We start from the raw sequence: 17,291 nt of genomic DNA, 5'->3' as shown, positions 1-17,291 counted from the left end.
TTTCAAATATTTAGTTTGATTCATGTTAAGACTTTAATTTTTGAAAAAACTTTAAAAGATTAACGATAATTTGGAGGACCCCCTAGGGGTCCCGGACCCCCTGTTGAAGATCCCTGGCCTATACCGTTCAGAAACTGAATACCAAACACCTCTCCCTTTTCATTAGGTCGGAACCCAAAATGCTGCCAAACCGCAGAAGTCGTGATCTTCTTTGAGACCAGGTCCTTCTGTGCGTGTCTGTTCTCTTTCTCTCTGATAATCGTCCACCGCCGTTCTGTGGATTATTGTCACGATGATTATCACAGAAGTCTGGCTGAACACACTAACCGGATGGCAGCTAGGAGCTAGCAGGTAGCAGCTAACACCGCCGCTCCATGGACACAAGCTACCAGCAGGATTGAGACAGGGACCAGGGTAGATGAATTTAAACTATTAATCTATCTAAAGTACAAGCATTTTTATGACAATCAAGATTAATGTAAAAAATGTAAATGGAATTCTCCTTAATGACGGTATTGAAACTGATACCGTTGTTATTTTTAAGACCCCGTAATATACCGTATTACTGCCCAACCCTATTCTCTAGCCAACGCCACATTTACTACTTATCATACTGCTTCCTTTTTTTACATGACTGTTCACCATCCCCACATTATTAATAAGGTGTTCATGTAACATGGCAGAGCATATCAGTGATGTCCAAATCACTTTCAGAATATGAACTCTTACTTTTTGGTATGTTTGTGTATGAGTAGCATTACATAAGACATTTATTACGAATGAGATTGTTTTTTTTCCTATCTTAAGAAATCCACTTCCTGCATCAATCCAAACCTTGGTAACAGACCACATTCTCTTAATGCTTAACTTAACATGACTTTTATCTTGGCTTCAACCAATTGGAAGTTTTCATCTCTGCCGTGATTTACTGGATGTGGAGCCGTCTATGTGCTGTGTTGCTTAGCAAGCACCACAAAATCCTTTCAAACTGACTTGTGCATTTCCCTTACTTCTGCCTTATGCCTTTATATAAATGATTTTATTGGGTAGTCTGATGTAGCACTTATTGAATTTAGGTCATTGAGCATTTCCGAATGATTTCTTGTTTGCATAGACACCCTGGCACTGGACAACCATGTGGAAACCTCTGGACCAGTTCACTAAATTGGACAGGGACATTGATCTTAACAGAAACTGCAACAAGGGGTTTTAAAAGTTGTGTGTTTGAAGATATCTATATATATATATATATATATATATATATATATATTAACTGATTCTTGAGATTAGGACAAAAGTACTTTGAAAATGGAAAAACAAAAAAAAACTACACCATTATTGAATTGGATACCTCATAAACACGGGTCTACTATCATACCATGAAAAGGAACAGTTTTTTTTTTAGCCAATTTTCATAAAAATTGACAATTACTCACTTAGTAACTTGACATTTGGAACTCCGTCCGACACCTACAATATGTTTTTGTGTGTTTGTCAACTGAACAACCCTGTAAAGGATTTAAGTGTGTAGAGATGGTGTGTCTTATCAAGGTGAATTGATAAATTGCCTTGTATACACTTTTAATATTATTTGACATGTTTTGGAATTGCATTTAAATTACTTTGATTTAGTTACTCTCCTTTTCATTTTAATATATACAACAGTAGTGTTGTGCACACAAGACACTGTGCAGTGATGAAGTTGAGTTTTAATGTATGAAAACACTCAGTTGAACAAAAGAAACACATTTTTTTTTATAAAAATGAAAAACCTCCCTTACGGTGTGACACACAACTGCGGTGTTGACACACAACTGACGGTGTTGCACAACAATAATTGAGAATCAAACTGATTAAAGATTTTACCTAGTTTTGACATGGCAAAGGGAGAGAGTATCAAGGGAAAGGTAAATCCAACTTTAAACAAGTATTATAGTATGGTGACGGATATTTAAGGCACACATGAAATGTGAAAATGTTCCTAATATCAAAAGAAAAAGCAAATGTATCTGTGAGGTCTCTATGGTCATCTATAAACTAAATCTACTAATGATTTGCAAGAGGACACAATAAGCTGAGAACAACTAAGAAGTTATGTAATAGTGTTAATGTACAAAATTGAAGTTAAAAGGATCTAGAACTTCCCATCTATTTCCTGACTCCTTACAAGGCTCCATGCAAAAATTAAAAGTGAAGAATTAAGAATCATAACGTCATGTTTCTGTAAAAAAAACCGGTTGAAATGTCTGTGAATTGCAGCTATACTTAACACATCGGTTGAGCAGGTAAATATCTTATTTCTATAGGGTCTCAGGTAGGTACTGTAAGTTCTATGAGTTACTTCAATTTTTCTAACAAGTAAGTAAATATATAGAGAGATTTTATCTTCATAAATGCCTTCAGTTTAGACCAAGCATTAGAAATGTATGTAATACTTTATCTAACCTGTGGGACATGGGCATTGGAAAGAGGTGTTGAACATGCTAGCTCTATGAAGTCCATAAACATCGGGGCTATGGCATAGAGTCCCTGGTCGGCTTGCTTGGACGGGACAAGCTGTCCCTGTCAGTTTAAAATGAAATCTTTCACTGGACAAAAACAGACATCCCTCCTCCATGTTGTGGTGAAAATGGCAGTAGGAACACGAGGATGCATAAACTCAACTTTCACATCATGGCGTTCTATATCTAGATCAATGGACTTTCCCAACCACAGTGATCATCATACACCACTGCCAGCCAATCCCCTGTCTCAATACGCTGATAGTCATGGCAACAATAGCACACTCAGGACCTTTCAAGTCTTCTCTTCCATTTCATCTACCGAATCTTCCATTTCTTCAACCGAGTCCCCACTTCTCCCAACTCGTCTTCCATCTCCTCCATCTACATGGCCAATGGCTCTTCCTGGCCTTTTTTTCCGCCATTCCTGCTTTCTTAGTTTGTGTTGCTCTTGTAATTTCTTAAACTTTTCTTCAATGTTTATCTCGTTGAATGTCTTTTCCGGTTTTTTTTCTCTTTCCCTCTCAGCTGCAAGGGCACGCCTGCTTGAAGTAGGCTCCTCAACAGTCTGGTCCAGAGGACTTTCTGGTGGGAGTCTATTTCATTTAGCGTCTATTCTGGATAGCTCTGGACCTTTTCTTTGCTTTCCTCAATACTTTCTGGGTTGCTCTTTGCTCTTGGTCTAATTCTCCTACTTGTTTACCTTTTTGTTTGGAACTGTCCTTCCATCTCTGTCTCTCCTTTTCTAACTGTTCTCTTTGCTTTTGAGTCACTGTTAATTCTTTCTCTCCTTTTCTCTGGTACTCTCTGTTTTTTTTTCTTTGCACACGACCGTTTCTGTCTAGCCATGTCTGCCTACAGTACAAATAAAACAATTTAAAAGTTATTTGGCATTTAGATATATTAATAGTTAAGTCAATCAACATGTATACTTAGATAATATGATCATGTTATCTAGTTGTTCTACATAACTAATAAGTATTTGGGGCGACCTTTACTCGTCAGCTTACATGTCAACACCGTCAGACAAAATATCTGACAGAGTTGACGTCTGACGGAGTTGACAAAACAACATGTTTTTTTAACTTAATCATGTCTAGTAAATGGTAGCCATTTTGATTTTATTCACTTTCCAGCTGCCACTAAACTAAACCAAAATACCAACATAGATTCTAAAATTCTTGATTGAAATCACCCCTACGTTGAAGACAGTGTTGACACATAAAAGCTGTGACCACAGGGATTTCAACTAATTTGCTGAATATTTAAAAAAAATGTAAAACTTACAAGACCATGTTTTGGATTGCTGCATCCATTGACAGGAAGAAGTCAAAGGGGGTCCTCAGGGTTAAAGCTGACCAAAATATGCCTGATTTATTTTTAATTTGAAAAATTTCTGACGGAGTTGACGTGAATTGATGACAGATTTTGAAAGGCTGTGTTAATGTACAAAATAATGCAATGTTCACTTTAAGTATGTTGTGATATTTTATTAAGCCATGCAATTAACCTCAAATTCATATTTGTGCATTTTGTGCATTTTAAAACCCTTTTTTTTGCAATTTGGTACTGTGACCTCTACTGAGGACGAGTTCATTTGCATGGGCTTTCATAGTACAGTGCCGGTATTTTGTAAAATTACATGAAATAATATAATATATAAAAAGCTAAGGGTCTACACATACATAAGTCTTTCATATTCAACTTTTAAAGCTTTTAAACACAATGATTTATGTTTTTTAAGGCAAAATGGCAAACATTTTGATGGGGGACATGTTTTGTCCCTTATTTCAAGAATCAGTGATATATATATATAAAAAAAAAACTCTCTCTGTCTCTTCTTTTAAAATAATTTGAGTTGAATCTAAAATGTCTTTAAAAAAGAGCCAATCGGTTGACATTTCTCTTATTCAAATAAGCTTCAACATGTTTTGACAGAGCCTATAGTTGACACGTCACTAATACAAAATCAGGCTCAAAAGGCCTGTAACCTGAGACAGATCCTTATGTAGTGAGAGATTACTTGGAACTTTCTAAGGCAGAAATGTCAATATTACCCCTATCAATCTCCAGGCAGAGGGCCCGTCAAAGTTCAACATCCACAATGTGCCAAGAATGTGTTGCCTGTGAAACCTCCGGTGAAAAGGTGAGCAGCTGAACCCTGTCCACTGCCAGAGACCAGAGAAACCTCACTGAAACATTAAATCATAGTAGTCCTAATAATGGTATGGTATTGATTGTGCACATGGTAATGAACTATTAAGCAACCAAATATGGTCAAACACACCAGACATTTTAATTTGTGGGTGGTGATGGCACAGTGCATTCAACACATGCCTTTGGTGTGGGAGATCAGAGTTCGAGTCCCACTGTGATACATCAACAAATGTATTCCTGAGCAAGGCACTTAACCCTAGTTGCTCCAGAAGCGTGCAGCCTCTGATATATAGCAATTGTAAGTTGCTTTCACAGCTGAATGACATGTAATGTAATAAAAAGGGAATTTCAACAAGTTTCTTGTACAGCATGCATTTTAAATCTAGCTGGCTCTAGAGGGAATTACATCTCTGGGTCTGACTACTAATTTACTGACCTCTCAAATCTAAATGTAAACATCAAAATAAGAAGCATACATTTCTGACATCTCTTTCAGGATTTCTTTGCCATGGTAATCTATGTAGAGGGTAGAGTATAGTTAATGTAAAGAATAATGTAATAATCAATTTCTTGTTGAGTACAGCCGGGTGGTGTATTGGACCATAGTTGATCTGTGGTTTGGATTAAAATACTCCCAAGGAACACGATTTCCCAAGGTGAAAGTCCTTTGTTTTCCCCAGAAAAGCCAACTCAGCTCCTAGTCTTCAACCTACTGTGTGCTGCTTATGACGGTTCTTGTAAGTAACACATGGAAAGCATTATATATATATATATATATATATATATATATATATATATATATATATATATATATATATATATATATATATATATATATACACATATATACATACACACATACACATATACATATATAACCCCATTTTTTGTGCGTATCCGAAAATGTATCCGGTCTATGACTCAAAACCATGATCGGACCCTTGTATAGCCAAGTAACTCACCGTCACCATTTTCAAACTTGTTTTATGGCTGACATTATGACAGCTACAACAGCAGAAGCAAGACATACTTTACAGAGTTGCTGACATTAGCTACAGACAATGGCTCCAAGGCTTTCAACATACAGTAGACTGACGCAATGCAAGGAAGTGCCATCATCTTCAAAACCCCTTAAGCAATAATATCAACGTTCATTACCGTGAGATGAGTAAACTAAAGTGCAAAGCTTTAGACTGAAAGTCAGAATCACAATGAGTCTAATTCCAAATAGTTTAGAAAAATGATTATGCTAAAAGGTATGTTGCTAATCACATACCCCTCTGAAAATAGGTACAAGTACATGTATACATTTCAGCAGTCATAAGAGCATCAAGGATCAGCTCCTGGAGAGGGTTAAGACTTGAGTGCCTTGCTCAGGGATCACCCCATCATTATTCTTTATTCTATGCATATGTGGGATCAACATTCTGTGCTGTACTAAACATTCAGGAGCCCTGCATGCTATTTTATTAACCAGTAGTCACTATTACTATCAATAAACACTATTGTTTGTAGCCGATTTCTGAACAGTCTGAAGTGTGTATTCTGCTCTTCACTTAATGGACACTCCCTCTCATACTCTTATTGTGTATTGTATGTTATTCCCTGTCTTTGTTGCTCACTACAAAAAACATCCCTTACCTCAGTCCACTTTCATCCATGCACAAGCTTTATTTAGTAATTTTAAAATATCTGATCAAGATATCCGTTTTAGCTTCTATATGATTAGTAGAATGAACATAGCACCTTCCACAACATGCTTCTTAATGTATGCAAGAGTTGTAGACATACTATTTATCTGACATATGCCATTGCTTTATTGCTGTACTTCTCTGCTTTTGCAAATATATTTCCCCTTCTGGGTAAAATAAAGATAATCTGACCACAGATTGGTCAGATTATGCACATGCACGCTCAAAGAAGGAGAAGCAAAATATTTAGACGAAGTACAGGATGTGCTTCTGGTGAGCCCTTTACTGGCCTATATTGTGAAAAGCACATATTTCACAGACATTTCACGTGTAACCATGTTGTAGGCGAGGTTACTGAAAAACAGGCACAACATTCGTATGAAAGAGACTACCGTTAGTTAAATTAGAGCATGGGTTACATTGTAACTTCCGACACCCTATGGTCAGAGTAAATGTGCAGGATAGCTCACCGGAATGAATGGCTTAACAACGAGACTTTAACTTCAATGTTTACCTTGATAATGCTGCTCCTGCGTGGTATTTCAGATTTGGCATCAAATCCGACAGAGGTGTTGGCTGTTTCCACCCGTGCTTGGCTGCCAGGTGAAACGAGGGATCCTGAACCGACCATATTTTCTGATATACCACAGTCTCCATTCAAGACCGACACTTCGCAATGCGTCTTGCCAGCTGCTTCGTCGCTGGGCACGGCCGTATCCCCAAGATTCAATGGAGGCAGGCTGCCGTCATCCCCAAACTCCGCCATAGGCACTTCGAGCACACACGCACACACACACACACACACACGCTGGCAAGCTATTTGGTAGCAAAGCCTTATGTTTAAGCTTTACTCCAATTTCCTGCCTGGCCTATTGCCTCGTTGTAACATGTGCACGTAATTCTGCCATATCATCTCTCGGTGCACATATCTGTCAGGTTCCTACAGACAGAGGGGCTTTCTCCGTGCACTGTGCTCTGTGAAGAGAAACCACAGTGATTCGCACAATTAGTCAACATGGCATACCGTAAGTAACAGCAGTAACGTTAATAGTAGCAGCTATTGAGCGTTTTAAAGCCATTACAAAGAAGAAACTGAAGCGTAACGTTCCTGACATTTCACTGAAAGCGGATGTTAAGTTACAATCAGAGAACGCTGTCACCGCAAATGCAGCATGATAAAACACATAAAGCCGACGTGCTTCACAAATTCACATGTTAAGAGCTTTGTTGCATTTTTCAATAAGTTGACAGATTTTACTACGTTTTCATCACACATATCACCCACATAACACCCTGTGTTGTTGTTGTTGTTTTTTAACCGTAGTAAACCAACCCTCTTCAGTTAAGTAGTGAGTACGTCAAGTTAATTATATTAAAGCATGTTAAGTTATCAGTTCAATCAACTCACAAAACTCATGATCCTATCTAGCAAGCTAGCGTTACTTGCCTTTCGAACTACCTTGTGTTTCCATGGGAATGACGGTGTGTACGGTCTTCCTTAGTTGCTGGAACTGAGCAAACAGACTACCGTTCGCTGTCTGTGCTGCTGTGTGCTGGGTTGAGCTAGCTAGTTAGCTAACTAGCTAACTCCCTAGCTAGCTCGGTGAAGTTAGTCACAGCCAACTCAAAGTCCAGTCAACACCACCCCTGTTGTTAGCCGGTTTAGCAAACAAAGAAAGACATATCCTCCACCGTCAGTCAGTCTCGACAGCCAGTGGATATTTCGTTTACATTTTAAACACTAGAACGTTAATTTGCTGCTAGGTGTCTCGCGCAGAATATTGATAGACCTTCAGTCAGAGAAGTCGTTTCCAGAGAACAAAGTTGTGTGCGTCTCGTGAACGAACAACAGACTGCGTTGTCAATCAAACCAAATTATTTTTTTCACCGACAAGCAAGAAACGCCCCCTTTTAAAGCAAATAAACCCACAAATATATGTTTCAAATATATGTTTCAAATATATGTCAAATATATGTTTCAATATGTCTTCTGTACTTATTTTATTCAGTGGCGATTTTAGACCCTTTTTAGGGGGCTCAAGCCTTCAGCCCCCCTTAAAATTATAATAATGAAAAACAAATAATAATTTTTATAATCAATTTTAGTGCTTCAGGTTTGAGTTTGCAAACTTGTCTGTTAGTGACAGAGGGCAAAGAATTACAGGTTCAGAGAAACAGATTTAATATCCTATGTCGCTAATACCATGCACCTGTACACCCGTCAAGGAAAGTTTTATTTCTTATTTATTCATTGTTTACATTTTATTATCATTTCATTTGATTCTGGTAGTCCACAAAGAGGGACTTTCGTTGTTTTTTCTTTTCCTTGTGAGATTCTCATTAGGTGCTGAGCCCCCTTAAAGGTCTGATCTGTTTTATTCAGTAGGCTAGGTAGCCTACTTTGAATGTAGATGAAAGAAGTTATTCATATTAAAAGAGACCAACTGCTTAGTCACTTTGACATATTGAGCCCAGGAAACTTAAGGTGCTTTTGAAGATGAGAAAGATGATCACAGAAAAAAAGATTTTCAAGCACTAAACAGAGAAAAAAAGAACAATTATACTAAAAGCCTGCATTAGGGTTAAAATGTCGACCACACTGGGTCTAAATCAGGGTGGTAATTGTAGTTGTAAACCCCTACACTCAACTAAATACAGGGAACAACTTATTTTCTGGATCAGTAATATTTTTGCTGTTGATGTCAGCTTTGTTCATAAGCTATGGCACCTCTTATGGACGGCCATTATCTCCCAGAAAGGCTCACATGACTTGTTTTTTTCTTTGTTTCAGTCACATTGTGTCAGGTCTTCCTCTTTATGTGGACAGTGCATTATGGTGAAGACATCTCAATGGTGAAGAAATAGCCTTCACTGAATAACAGCCCCTTGTGAAACCTGCACAATAACCAAACAGGATCATCACAAGTCATCCATTCGTGGAGATTAACAAGAGCTTTAAAATATTAGTCACACATGGTAAAACATATCTTACATGTAGTCCGGATAGCCTGACACTATAGCCTCTTGTAGGCCTATAAGAGACAGTGTGAGTGGTGAGGCATAACATTGTTGATACATGATTTAATGCATGTTATTCATAGGCCACTGGTTCAGATGAAAGCAGATAAATTAAACACTGGGAACCAATCGCAGGAGCTGTGGTGAGTTGTACAACAGAGCCCTCTGCTGGTTTGCAAGGGTTATTGACTTTTTGGTTATTGTGCAGTGCAGATTTCCTTATTATCAATGCACTGCTAGTCAACGTTTCTTTTTTAGGCCATATTTTAAAATCTAGGCCAGTGGCTTCCAGTCTTTTTGACCTGTGTAGGCTACCCTTAAAATAGCAATGTCTACTTGTGCCCCCTTGCTGCCCGTTGCACATCTCCTGGCTGTGAACTGAAAACATCAACTAGCCTAAAGAGTTTTCTGTATTTTATCTAAGAGGGCTGCAGAGGTTAAAGCATCCAATTATTCTCTATAAAAAAAGGCAAGAAAGGCTAGCTTTCAACTCCTCCGATTTATTACACAACCCTCAAGGTTAGAACTACTGATGTAGAGTATGGTTTGTGACATAATGCCATAGGTGCTCATTTATTCAAGGGGAGATTTAAAGAAATACACATTGCAGTCTTGACAGCTGATAAAGTTACCAATGCTGGAATTACATTTACCCTACTTAAATTACCCTACTCACATTAAATGCATATGATTTATGCTAGAACATCGTTGATGTTGATGCATCGTTGATTCCCATTCTCACATTTCTCTTATTTGTTATTCATTCATCATTCTCATTTTCTATTTCACAACTGTCCATAATATTCTTGCTGTTCATATTGTAACATAACATAATACTACTTATCCCAGTATCCTTGCACTATGCTCCATATTTAAATAATATTTTATTGCACTCTTTGTTGACTCATGCCTCTATGTTGTTCTGTTTAGAGTGTGTAAATATTGTGTGTATATTTTTGTTTTGGTTGTTTTGTGTGTAAGCACAGTGTGAGTAAGGATGCTCCAAAGAAAAAGTCCTCGTATGTGTCCTCATACCTGGTACATAAAGCCGATTCTGATATGATGAAAGCATGTTTCTAGATTTACTGTAGCCAATATCACAGACAATTGTCAAAGCAGAAAGAACAAACCATCTTGTTAATGTAAGCGGACGTTAAATAAATTAGGAGTTTAAGAAGTCCTCCTCTTGAACGAACACACACACACACACACACACACACACACACACGAAAGAGTTACTCATGTTTTTGTACTCAATTTAATTTAAAAGAAAAAACTAAATATTGAAACGCTAAATCTAAAGCCATGACATGTTTAACTCTTATTAACCCTAACCATGTTTAACTCTTATTAACCATAACATACAGCATACACCACTTGATATCCAATGTAGTCTTTTTGTGGGATTGTGTAGAATATTTGTGGTTTATATTATCTTGAGCTTGGGTGGATTAACAGTAAATCTGTATTGTTTGCTTGTGCTGATACATTTCTTGCGTTTCCTAACGCTGAGTAGGAGACATCCCCATATGACATCATGCATGGCCCCAAAGGGGGTTTGATTAGAGATACATCATTTAAAACACTCCCAAAACATCCCTTTAACTTAAGGCAATCAGTACTAAATCACATTTATTTCTGACACACGTTCATTGGTTGCATCCTGATAATGCTGTTATAAGCTTTTAGGAAATTGATTAGTTAAAGTAGCTTGGACAGAGAATCAACAAAAGATGTAAAATCTGTAGATTGAGTACAATTTGCAAACTCAAGGGCTTGTGTTTAGGCTACTGGAATGATTTGATTGGTGCAGTTGCATGAAGCAGGACACCAGGCCTTCACCAGCGCATTGCCACATCCAAACGTGACACTCAGGGTGGGACAATTTCTGTATTTGTTTATGTAAGGACAGGGGTTGGCTGAAATGAAACAAGAGGTTAGCTCATAATCTATTTTTCCCCTCAGTATACAATATTCCTTGTAATAAACAGTACATTTGCCATACAAAGAACCGTGTGAATTGTCATACTATCTGTTACTTACTGCAGAGTTTGTCTTCACAGTCATTGGGGCAGGAAGCACATGGGGGTCCAGCCTTATAAGGTGGCCATCCCTTGAAGTTTCCACTGTTAAACAAATCAGAAACTTGATTCTCAACTAACCTCTCATTGAATACATAGACCGTTTCATAATTTGTTTCTTTCTACCACTGTTAAGCTTTGCATGTGAAACAATGTCAGGGGTTTTATGGGTATGGAGGGTGAATTACGGTCACATACGCTCGATAATAATGGCAGCCATAGAAATAGATTTTGTTCGGGCACAATGTCATTCCACAGCCAACTCTGTAGGAGCTGTTCCACACCACCTGACAACAAAAAGTTATTGTGAAAATTGGTGAAGGATATAACAAAATAAATATTTTTGGAAAAAAAAAAAAAAGGCTCTTTGAAAGCTAGAATCCACAGAAACAGTCTGTCATGCATACTGGTTCTTAATCTATTGGTCTACCTTGTTAGCAAACAGTTACATTAGCGTTCATTCATTTCTGGTCACCTGATGGAATGCAAGTCCAATTTTCAATCTTCATTTAACCCTTGTTTTCATCAGTTCAACCTTCACCCATTTTCAATGTTTTTTTCACATCAGAAATATTGGTTCCTTTCAAACAAATTACCAAAAACAAACATGGATGCATGGATGAAAGTGATCATTAATTTTACCTGTGACAAACGTATTGCTTCCATACGTTGTTCGCAGGTAAAAATTATTTTATTTTATTAATTTCATTGGATTTTGCTTTTTTATTCAATTTAATAGCATTTGGAAAAAAAATAATGTTTAAATGGTATCAAAACAGTGTCCTGATTAAACTTAAAAAAAATAAAATGAATGCCAAAAAGGTTTAAAAAGTGTCAAAAGTACCAAAAAAAGTGACAAAAACTCAGTTTTGACCTGGAAGGACTACAAGTTCATGGTCGACAACTTTGTTTGGGCTCTACCAACTCCTGCGGGAACTGTCTGTCTTTTTCACTGCTAAATGCTTTTTTTGGGTGATGTGGCTGAAAACGAGGCTATAGGTGCATCTCATAACCCTTATTTGATAGCTCCTAGACTCCCCGGTCCTCGGCTGAACCGGAAGCTGTTCTGTCCCTCTACTAAGTCAGAGGAAAGGACGTCTCATCCCTTTAAAAGCACATTTTCCTCCTCCCGTGATTTCCTCTCATTTCTCCCATACCTCCTCGGTGGGAGGGATTAAGACGCTAGGAAGGGACGCAAGCAGAGGAGTCAAGGAGGCAATTGAAGGTTATGACATGCATCTCATGAGATCAGTAAGAGTGAAACAAAACAGTAAAGTTGTGGGTTGAAAAGAAACATACTAGTGAGCTGAAAGACACTAAAATGCTCCATAGAGCTGAAGGGAACTGCAGAGCCACTATTGCTTTACATTTTATTCATTTGTTATTAAAATATTGATTATAGATGTTTTAATTAAAATTAAGCATTAAATAAAGCAGCAATATGACCTGTTATTATTGCTGCCGTTGCATTTTTGTGTTCCACAATTATTTTGTCAAAACATTACTGTTACCCGGACAACAGCTTAGCGTTACCTGTGTGTAGTGACCAGTAGCTTGGCCGTTGGTGGAGCCGTTGGGATACAGGTATCTGGACACCTCACTGTGCCAGGCATTAATGACATCCGTCCACGGGTAAGGTTTGGATGAATAGAACAGATTCTCACCCATTTCATATCCTGCTCATTGGTGAGAAACACATGGCAGCACTGATTAATGGGTGCCTGCAAACCGTTTTATTTCCATGGCCCAGAAGTTTAGATAAAACCAGGTTCATTAAAAGGCCCGTTGATTACAATCTCCTTAATGATAACATTTCCTACTTTGTGAAATTTGTTAATAAAATAAGGAATCAAGACCGGAGATAAGATAATGTTCACTGTGACCCTTTACACTGAATGCACATCATCACCTTGATGTAGATACCTTTAGGTAAAGTGTAACTGAATGAAGTAAGGAAAAAAAAGAGATATACCATTGAGCATGCGGGTGCTGGGTTGTCCATGAGCCAAAACACAATTGTCAACCCAGGCCTGAGCACTGACTGCTACCTCCTGACTATAGTTCTGTAAGAAAAAACAAATACAAAAAACATTATAAATTAAAAAAACATGACAATTCAAGAGTTTATTTCAAAACACCCAGATTGCAGGAAAACAATCCATTCTTGTGCAAAATACTGATTTTGAAAATGGAATTTGTTATTTGAAAGATTGATGAAAATTTCAAAATGTTCCACTTTATCCCTAATGATAAAGCTTGTGATTGACGGGCACCTCCCCCTTTAAGACCAGCTGCTGTGCTTTTCTTATACTGCCCATAGCCAAAACTGAGTTCCTGTATAAACAAAGTTTTTTTTATTTTTTTTTTTTTTTTTTCTTCTCTTCTTTTGTGCAGAAATTTTACACTTCCTGCCATCCAATTTTTTTTGGTAAGGAAATAAAACATCTTTACTCTTGTTGACTGACAAATTTCTCACTTTGTGCAATGACAGTCTAGTAGTTGGGCTTGGCTTCCTGCTTTCACTTGAGTAAGTTAATGTTACTCAACTGTATTAAAAAGGTGAACTCTGAGTTTCTGCATGGTTTCAAAACGATTATTTTTTTAAAGATTTTTTGTGGGGGCATTTTAGACATTTATTTAATGGGACAGCTGAACACATGAAAGGGGAGAGAGAAGGGGAACGACATGAAACAAAGGGCCGCAGGTCCGAGTCCAACTTGGGCCCGCTGCATCGAGGAGTAAACCTCTATATATGGGCGTCCACTCTACCAACTGAGATATCTGGGTGCCCGCAATTTCATTTTTGTCTCAAATCGTAGGCATCTCTCCTTCATCTGCGTGCAGCCTGCCCTCTGAATACACTGTGAAAAAGCCCACACAGGGGTTGTAAACCTCAAACAAACACTAGAGGCACAGGCTGTCCACCAAATACCAACAAACCCCTCCAGCCAATCCCCGACAGACGGTTGGGGGGGGGTGGGGGTCAGTGATAGTAAGTCATGACAGTTACGGAAACATGGGGGGGGGGGGGGGGGGGGGGGGGGGGGGGGGGGGGGGGGGGGGGGGTTGGGGGGCGACCTTGCAGTAACTCCAAGTGCACCTTTAAACATAAAACTACATTTTAGAGGGATTTTATTTATCTATGTTAGACAACTATCAAAATGTATTTTCACATTTCAAATAGCATTTACAGAATGTGTCATTTGTAAAGTCTTTGTACAGTAAACAGTTTTGACCTTTAACTATCAGGGAAAGTTCCCTGCATCAGAACAATGAGGATCGAGTCAGTTCTTAATCAGCAAAAGTGTACAACCCTGATTATCAAAAGACTTTTATGATTCGCAGGCGTCGTGCAGAAAACCTTGTCCATAAGAGAGGGAAAACAAATGCTGGGAAATGTTGGCAAATATTATCTGAGCCACTTTTATTGTGCGAGTAGAAATCAGGACTTACCATTATCAGCATGTTAGAAGCAGTAGGCTGAACTGCTCTCCTTAAGGCATTGTGTTGGGCAACGATCTCAGTCTGGACCTTTGTGTTTTCTGTGCAAATGTCTACAGGCACACACACACACACACACACAATAAAATACAGTGATATTTACTCTGTTGGCGTAATATCTATGATATGAATCAAACAAATCCTGGTTTAATTACTCTCAAATGGCTTGGTATAACAAAAGAACACACAGAGAGGATTGTACCAAATCCCATAATCTTATTGGGGGACTAATAAGCAAAGTCTTGATGCTGGAAAATTAAATCCCTCTGTAAAGTTAAACAAAACCCGATGCAGTAAATGTTGTGCTTACCTTGCTGTGGACACACCATGGCATACAGAAAGGCACATTTGAAAAGGAGAAGAAATGTAAAAGGTATCAGGACATCAGGAAAGTAAGAAATAGTCAAATTCTTAACTTTTTTTCGAAATACTAGTGCAGTGCCCGTTTGGAGGGTGTGCTTCTTCTGGAACGCGCATTATTGCTTAGTTCACAGTATTATTTCTTTCTCAATTTTATCTAAAAATCGCTGTAAGAGCCAAATAGTGCCATGGTATAAACAGGAACCAATCTTTGGTTCCTCAGGTGAAACCCAGAAGCATGTACAGTTTTTGACCACACACCAACACAGGCATACATTCAAGCAGTGATTTGTCTGGATCCTATGGAAATAAATGGAACCCAAGATTTTAACTGCAAACATGACTTGGACTTTCATTGATCAAAAAGGTAAAAAGTGTGTCAATTACTCTACCCATGGTCGTGGAACAGCACCTCAGGGGCTCGAAGCTTAGGCTTAGCCTCTACAAGCGTGCTTCAGTCGCAGCCCATTTTTTCTGTCTAGAGACACACATCAAGGTAGCTATGTGGACCGAGGGAAGGAGGTAGACAGTCTCGGCCTGCTGGGTAAGCTTCTCTAAACAGCTTGCAGAACAGCAGTTGTCTGTGTACATTTTGTGGACATGTATTTTTTTTTTTTCACTATCACCAATTGCTTTATGTGGTAATGTATGGTAATGGTGGCACTTAGGCCCATCAAGGCCTTGGTAATCAGTTTAAATGAGTTCAGCTGATCAAGCCCTTGGTAAATTAGTTTGAATGAGCTCAGCTGATCAGCTGACCATGTATGTGTCCTATGTATATGTTTGCGCCACTGCTGAATGCTATTTGCCTAAGGAAGACCCAGCTGGGTTGAAACGTTGCAGCACAATAAAACGTATGGGAGAATTAGATCTCATTCTTTTCAGTTGTATCCAGACCATTTTTTTGCCTTGCACCTCACCAGTGGGGATGTGCACACTACTAGGCCTACTACCGCTCTAAGTGACGTTCAAATTGCCCACACCTGGATTAGACGCCAGCAATGGATCAAGTTAGATTTGCTCACCATTGCGTTGGCATGCACAACCTTATTCTACAAATCTCTCACTTGAGCAACCAATAATATGTCGGCCCAAAATGTAGGCCCACCGCAATCAAAATACTCCAATGCAGTATTGGTACATTAAAACTGTACTCAAGTACTGTACTTGAGTAAACATACTTTCTAGCCTAAGGAAAACACTTGACAACATATAAAAATAAAAAATTGGTAACATTCTAGGCCTACTCACCACAACGCAGGCAGAGTGAACTTGCTGCAGAGTCAAGACGCAAATCAGGATTGCAAACATTTTTTCTGGACAAAAAAGGAAAATGCATTCACTATTCACGGGGAAGGTTAAAAAAAAAAAAAAAAAAAAGGAAAAAGACTTTCTAAGACAATTGTTTTATGTTATTCTTGCATATTATCCAGCTTCATCATTAGAACAATTAGGTTCTTGTTTTTATTTGGATTGATCTTTCCGTTTGAAATGCAACAGATGAAAAAGACACATGAAGAAAAAAAGTGGCTGGGTTCTGATAGTGCTTGATCATTTTCTTAAATTAACCTTTTTGTATCATCAAAAGATAGAAAATAATAATAATGCTGGAAATATGTTAAGAAAAACCTTTGAAGTGAGAGGCATACCTGCTGCTGGGTCATCAGGAGGTGGAATTGAATTTGCACTTGCCTCTCCCTCCTTTTTATTAACTCAGCTTAGTTGCGAATGCTTAGATGTAAGCCATTCCCCTGTGGCCGCTAACGATGCAGCAGTATGCAAGGCTTTACACAATGGACACTGGACAAAAACAAGTCAATCATGCAACACTGAAGAGGCTTTACTGACAGAAAGTAAACAAGGAATTGTAAAACCAAGGGTGTAGTGAATTTCTGATGTGTTGACTTAAGTCCACACATCACAGAATGGAAAGGCGCATGAGGTAAAGGTAAATAATAAAAAAAAAAAAAAGGCGCATTGGT

The 17,291-nt window shown here is 38.3% G+C and overlaps 2 protein-coding genes across 2 annotated transcripts in view; both read right to left on the bottom strand.

Moving 5' to 3' along the window:
* The window catches only part of plcl2 (phospholipase C like 2), a 42,400-nt gene extending 34,226 nt beyond the window's left edge, over positions 1-8,174 (bottom strand). The window contains exons 1-2 of the mRNA XM_032518098.1: positions 7,797-8,174; positions 6,864-7,324 (exon numbers count right to left, since the gene is read on the bottom strand). Of these exons, the coding sequence (XP_032373989.1) occupies positions 6,864-7,115 (252 nt within the window). The 5' untranslated portion in view covers positions 7,116-7,324; positions 7,797-8,174. The remainder of the gene's footprint in view (positions 1-6,863; positions 7,325-7,796) is intronic.
* A 2,432-nt stretch (positions 8,175-10,606) lies between these two features.
* Positions 10,607-17,003, bottom strand: LOC116690894 (cysteine-rich venom protein). Its single transcript, XM_032518119.1, has 9 exons — positions 16,959-17,003; positions 16,561-16,625; positions 15,260-15,263; positions 14,902-15,002; positions 13,421-13,511; positions 12,982-13,124; positions 11,647-11,735; positions 11,411-11,493; positions 10,607-11,286 (listed from the first exon to the last, which is right to left on the bottom strand). The coding sequence occupies exons 2-9, from the start codon at positions 16,618-16,620 to the stop codon at positions 11,150-11,152; spliced, it is 708 nt and encodes a 235-aa protein (XP_032374010.1). The 5' UTR covers positions 16,621-16,625; positions 16,959-17,003; the 3' UTR covers positions 10,607-11,149.
* Positions 17,004-17,291: the final 288 nt, after the last annotated feature.

This window comes from Etheostoma spectabile, chromosome 6 (genome assembly GCF_008692095.1).
Source record: "Etheostoma spectabile isolate EspeVRDwgs_2016 chromosome 6, UIUC_Espe_1.0, whole genome shotgun sequence".
Taxonomy (NCBI): domain Eukaryota; kingdom Metazoa; phylum Chordata; class Actinopteri; order Perciformes; family Percidae; genus Etheostoma; species Etheostoma spectabile.
This window is presented reverse-complemented; position numbering and strand designations above follow the sequence as displayed.

What these genes read in the sequence shown, in the direction of transcription:
- LOC116690894 (XM_032518119.1), bottom strand. Translation starts at nt 16,620, where the DNA reads ATGTTTGCAATCCTGATTTGCGTCTTGACTCTGCAGCAAGTTCACTCT. An exon ending in CAGCACCCGCATGCTCAATG is followed by an intron (nt 13,125 to 13,420) that starts GTATATCTCTTT and finishes ACCAATGAGCAG; the next exon opens with GATATGAAATGGGTGAGAAT. An exon ending in GGCTGCCATTATTATCGAGC is followed by an intron (nt 11,494 to 11,646) that starts GTATGTGACCGT and finishes TTTGTTTAACAG; the next exon opens with TGGAAACTTCAAGGGATGGC.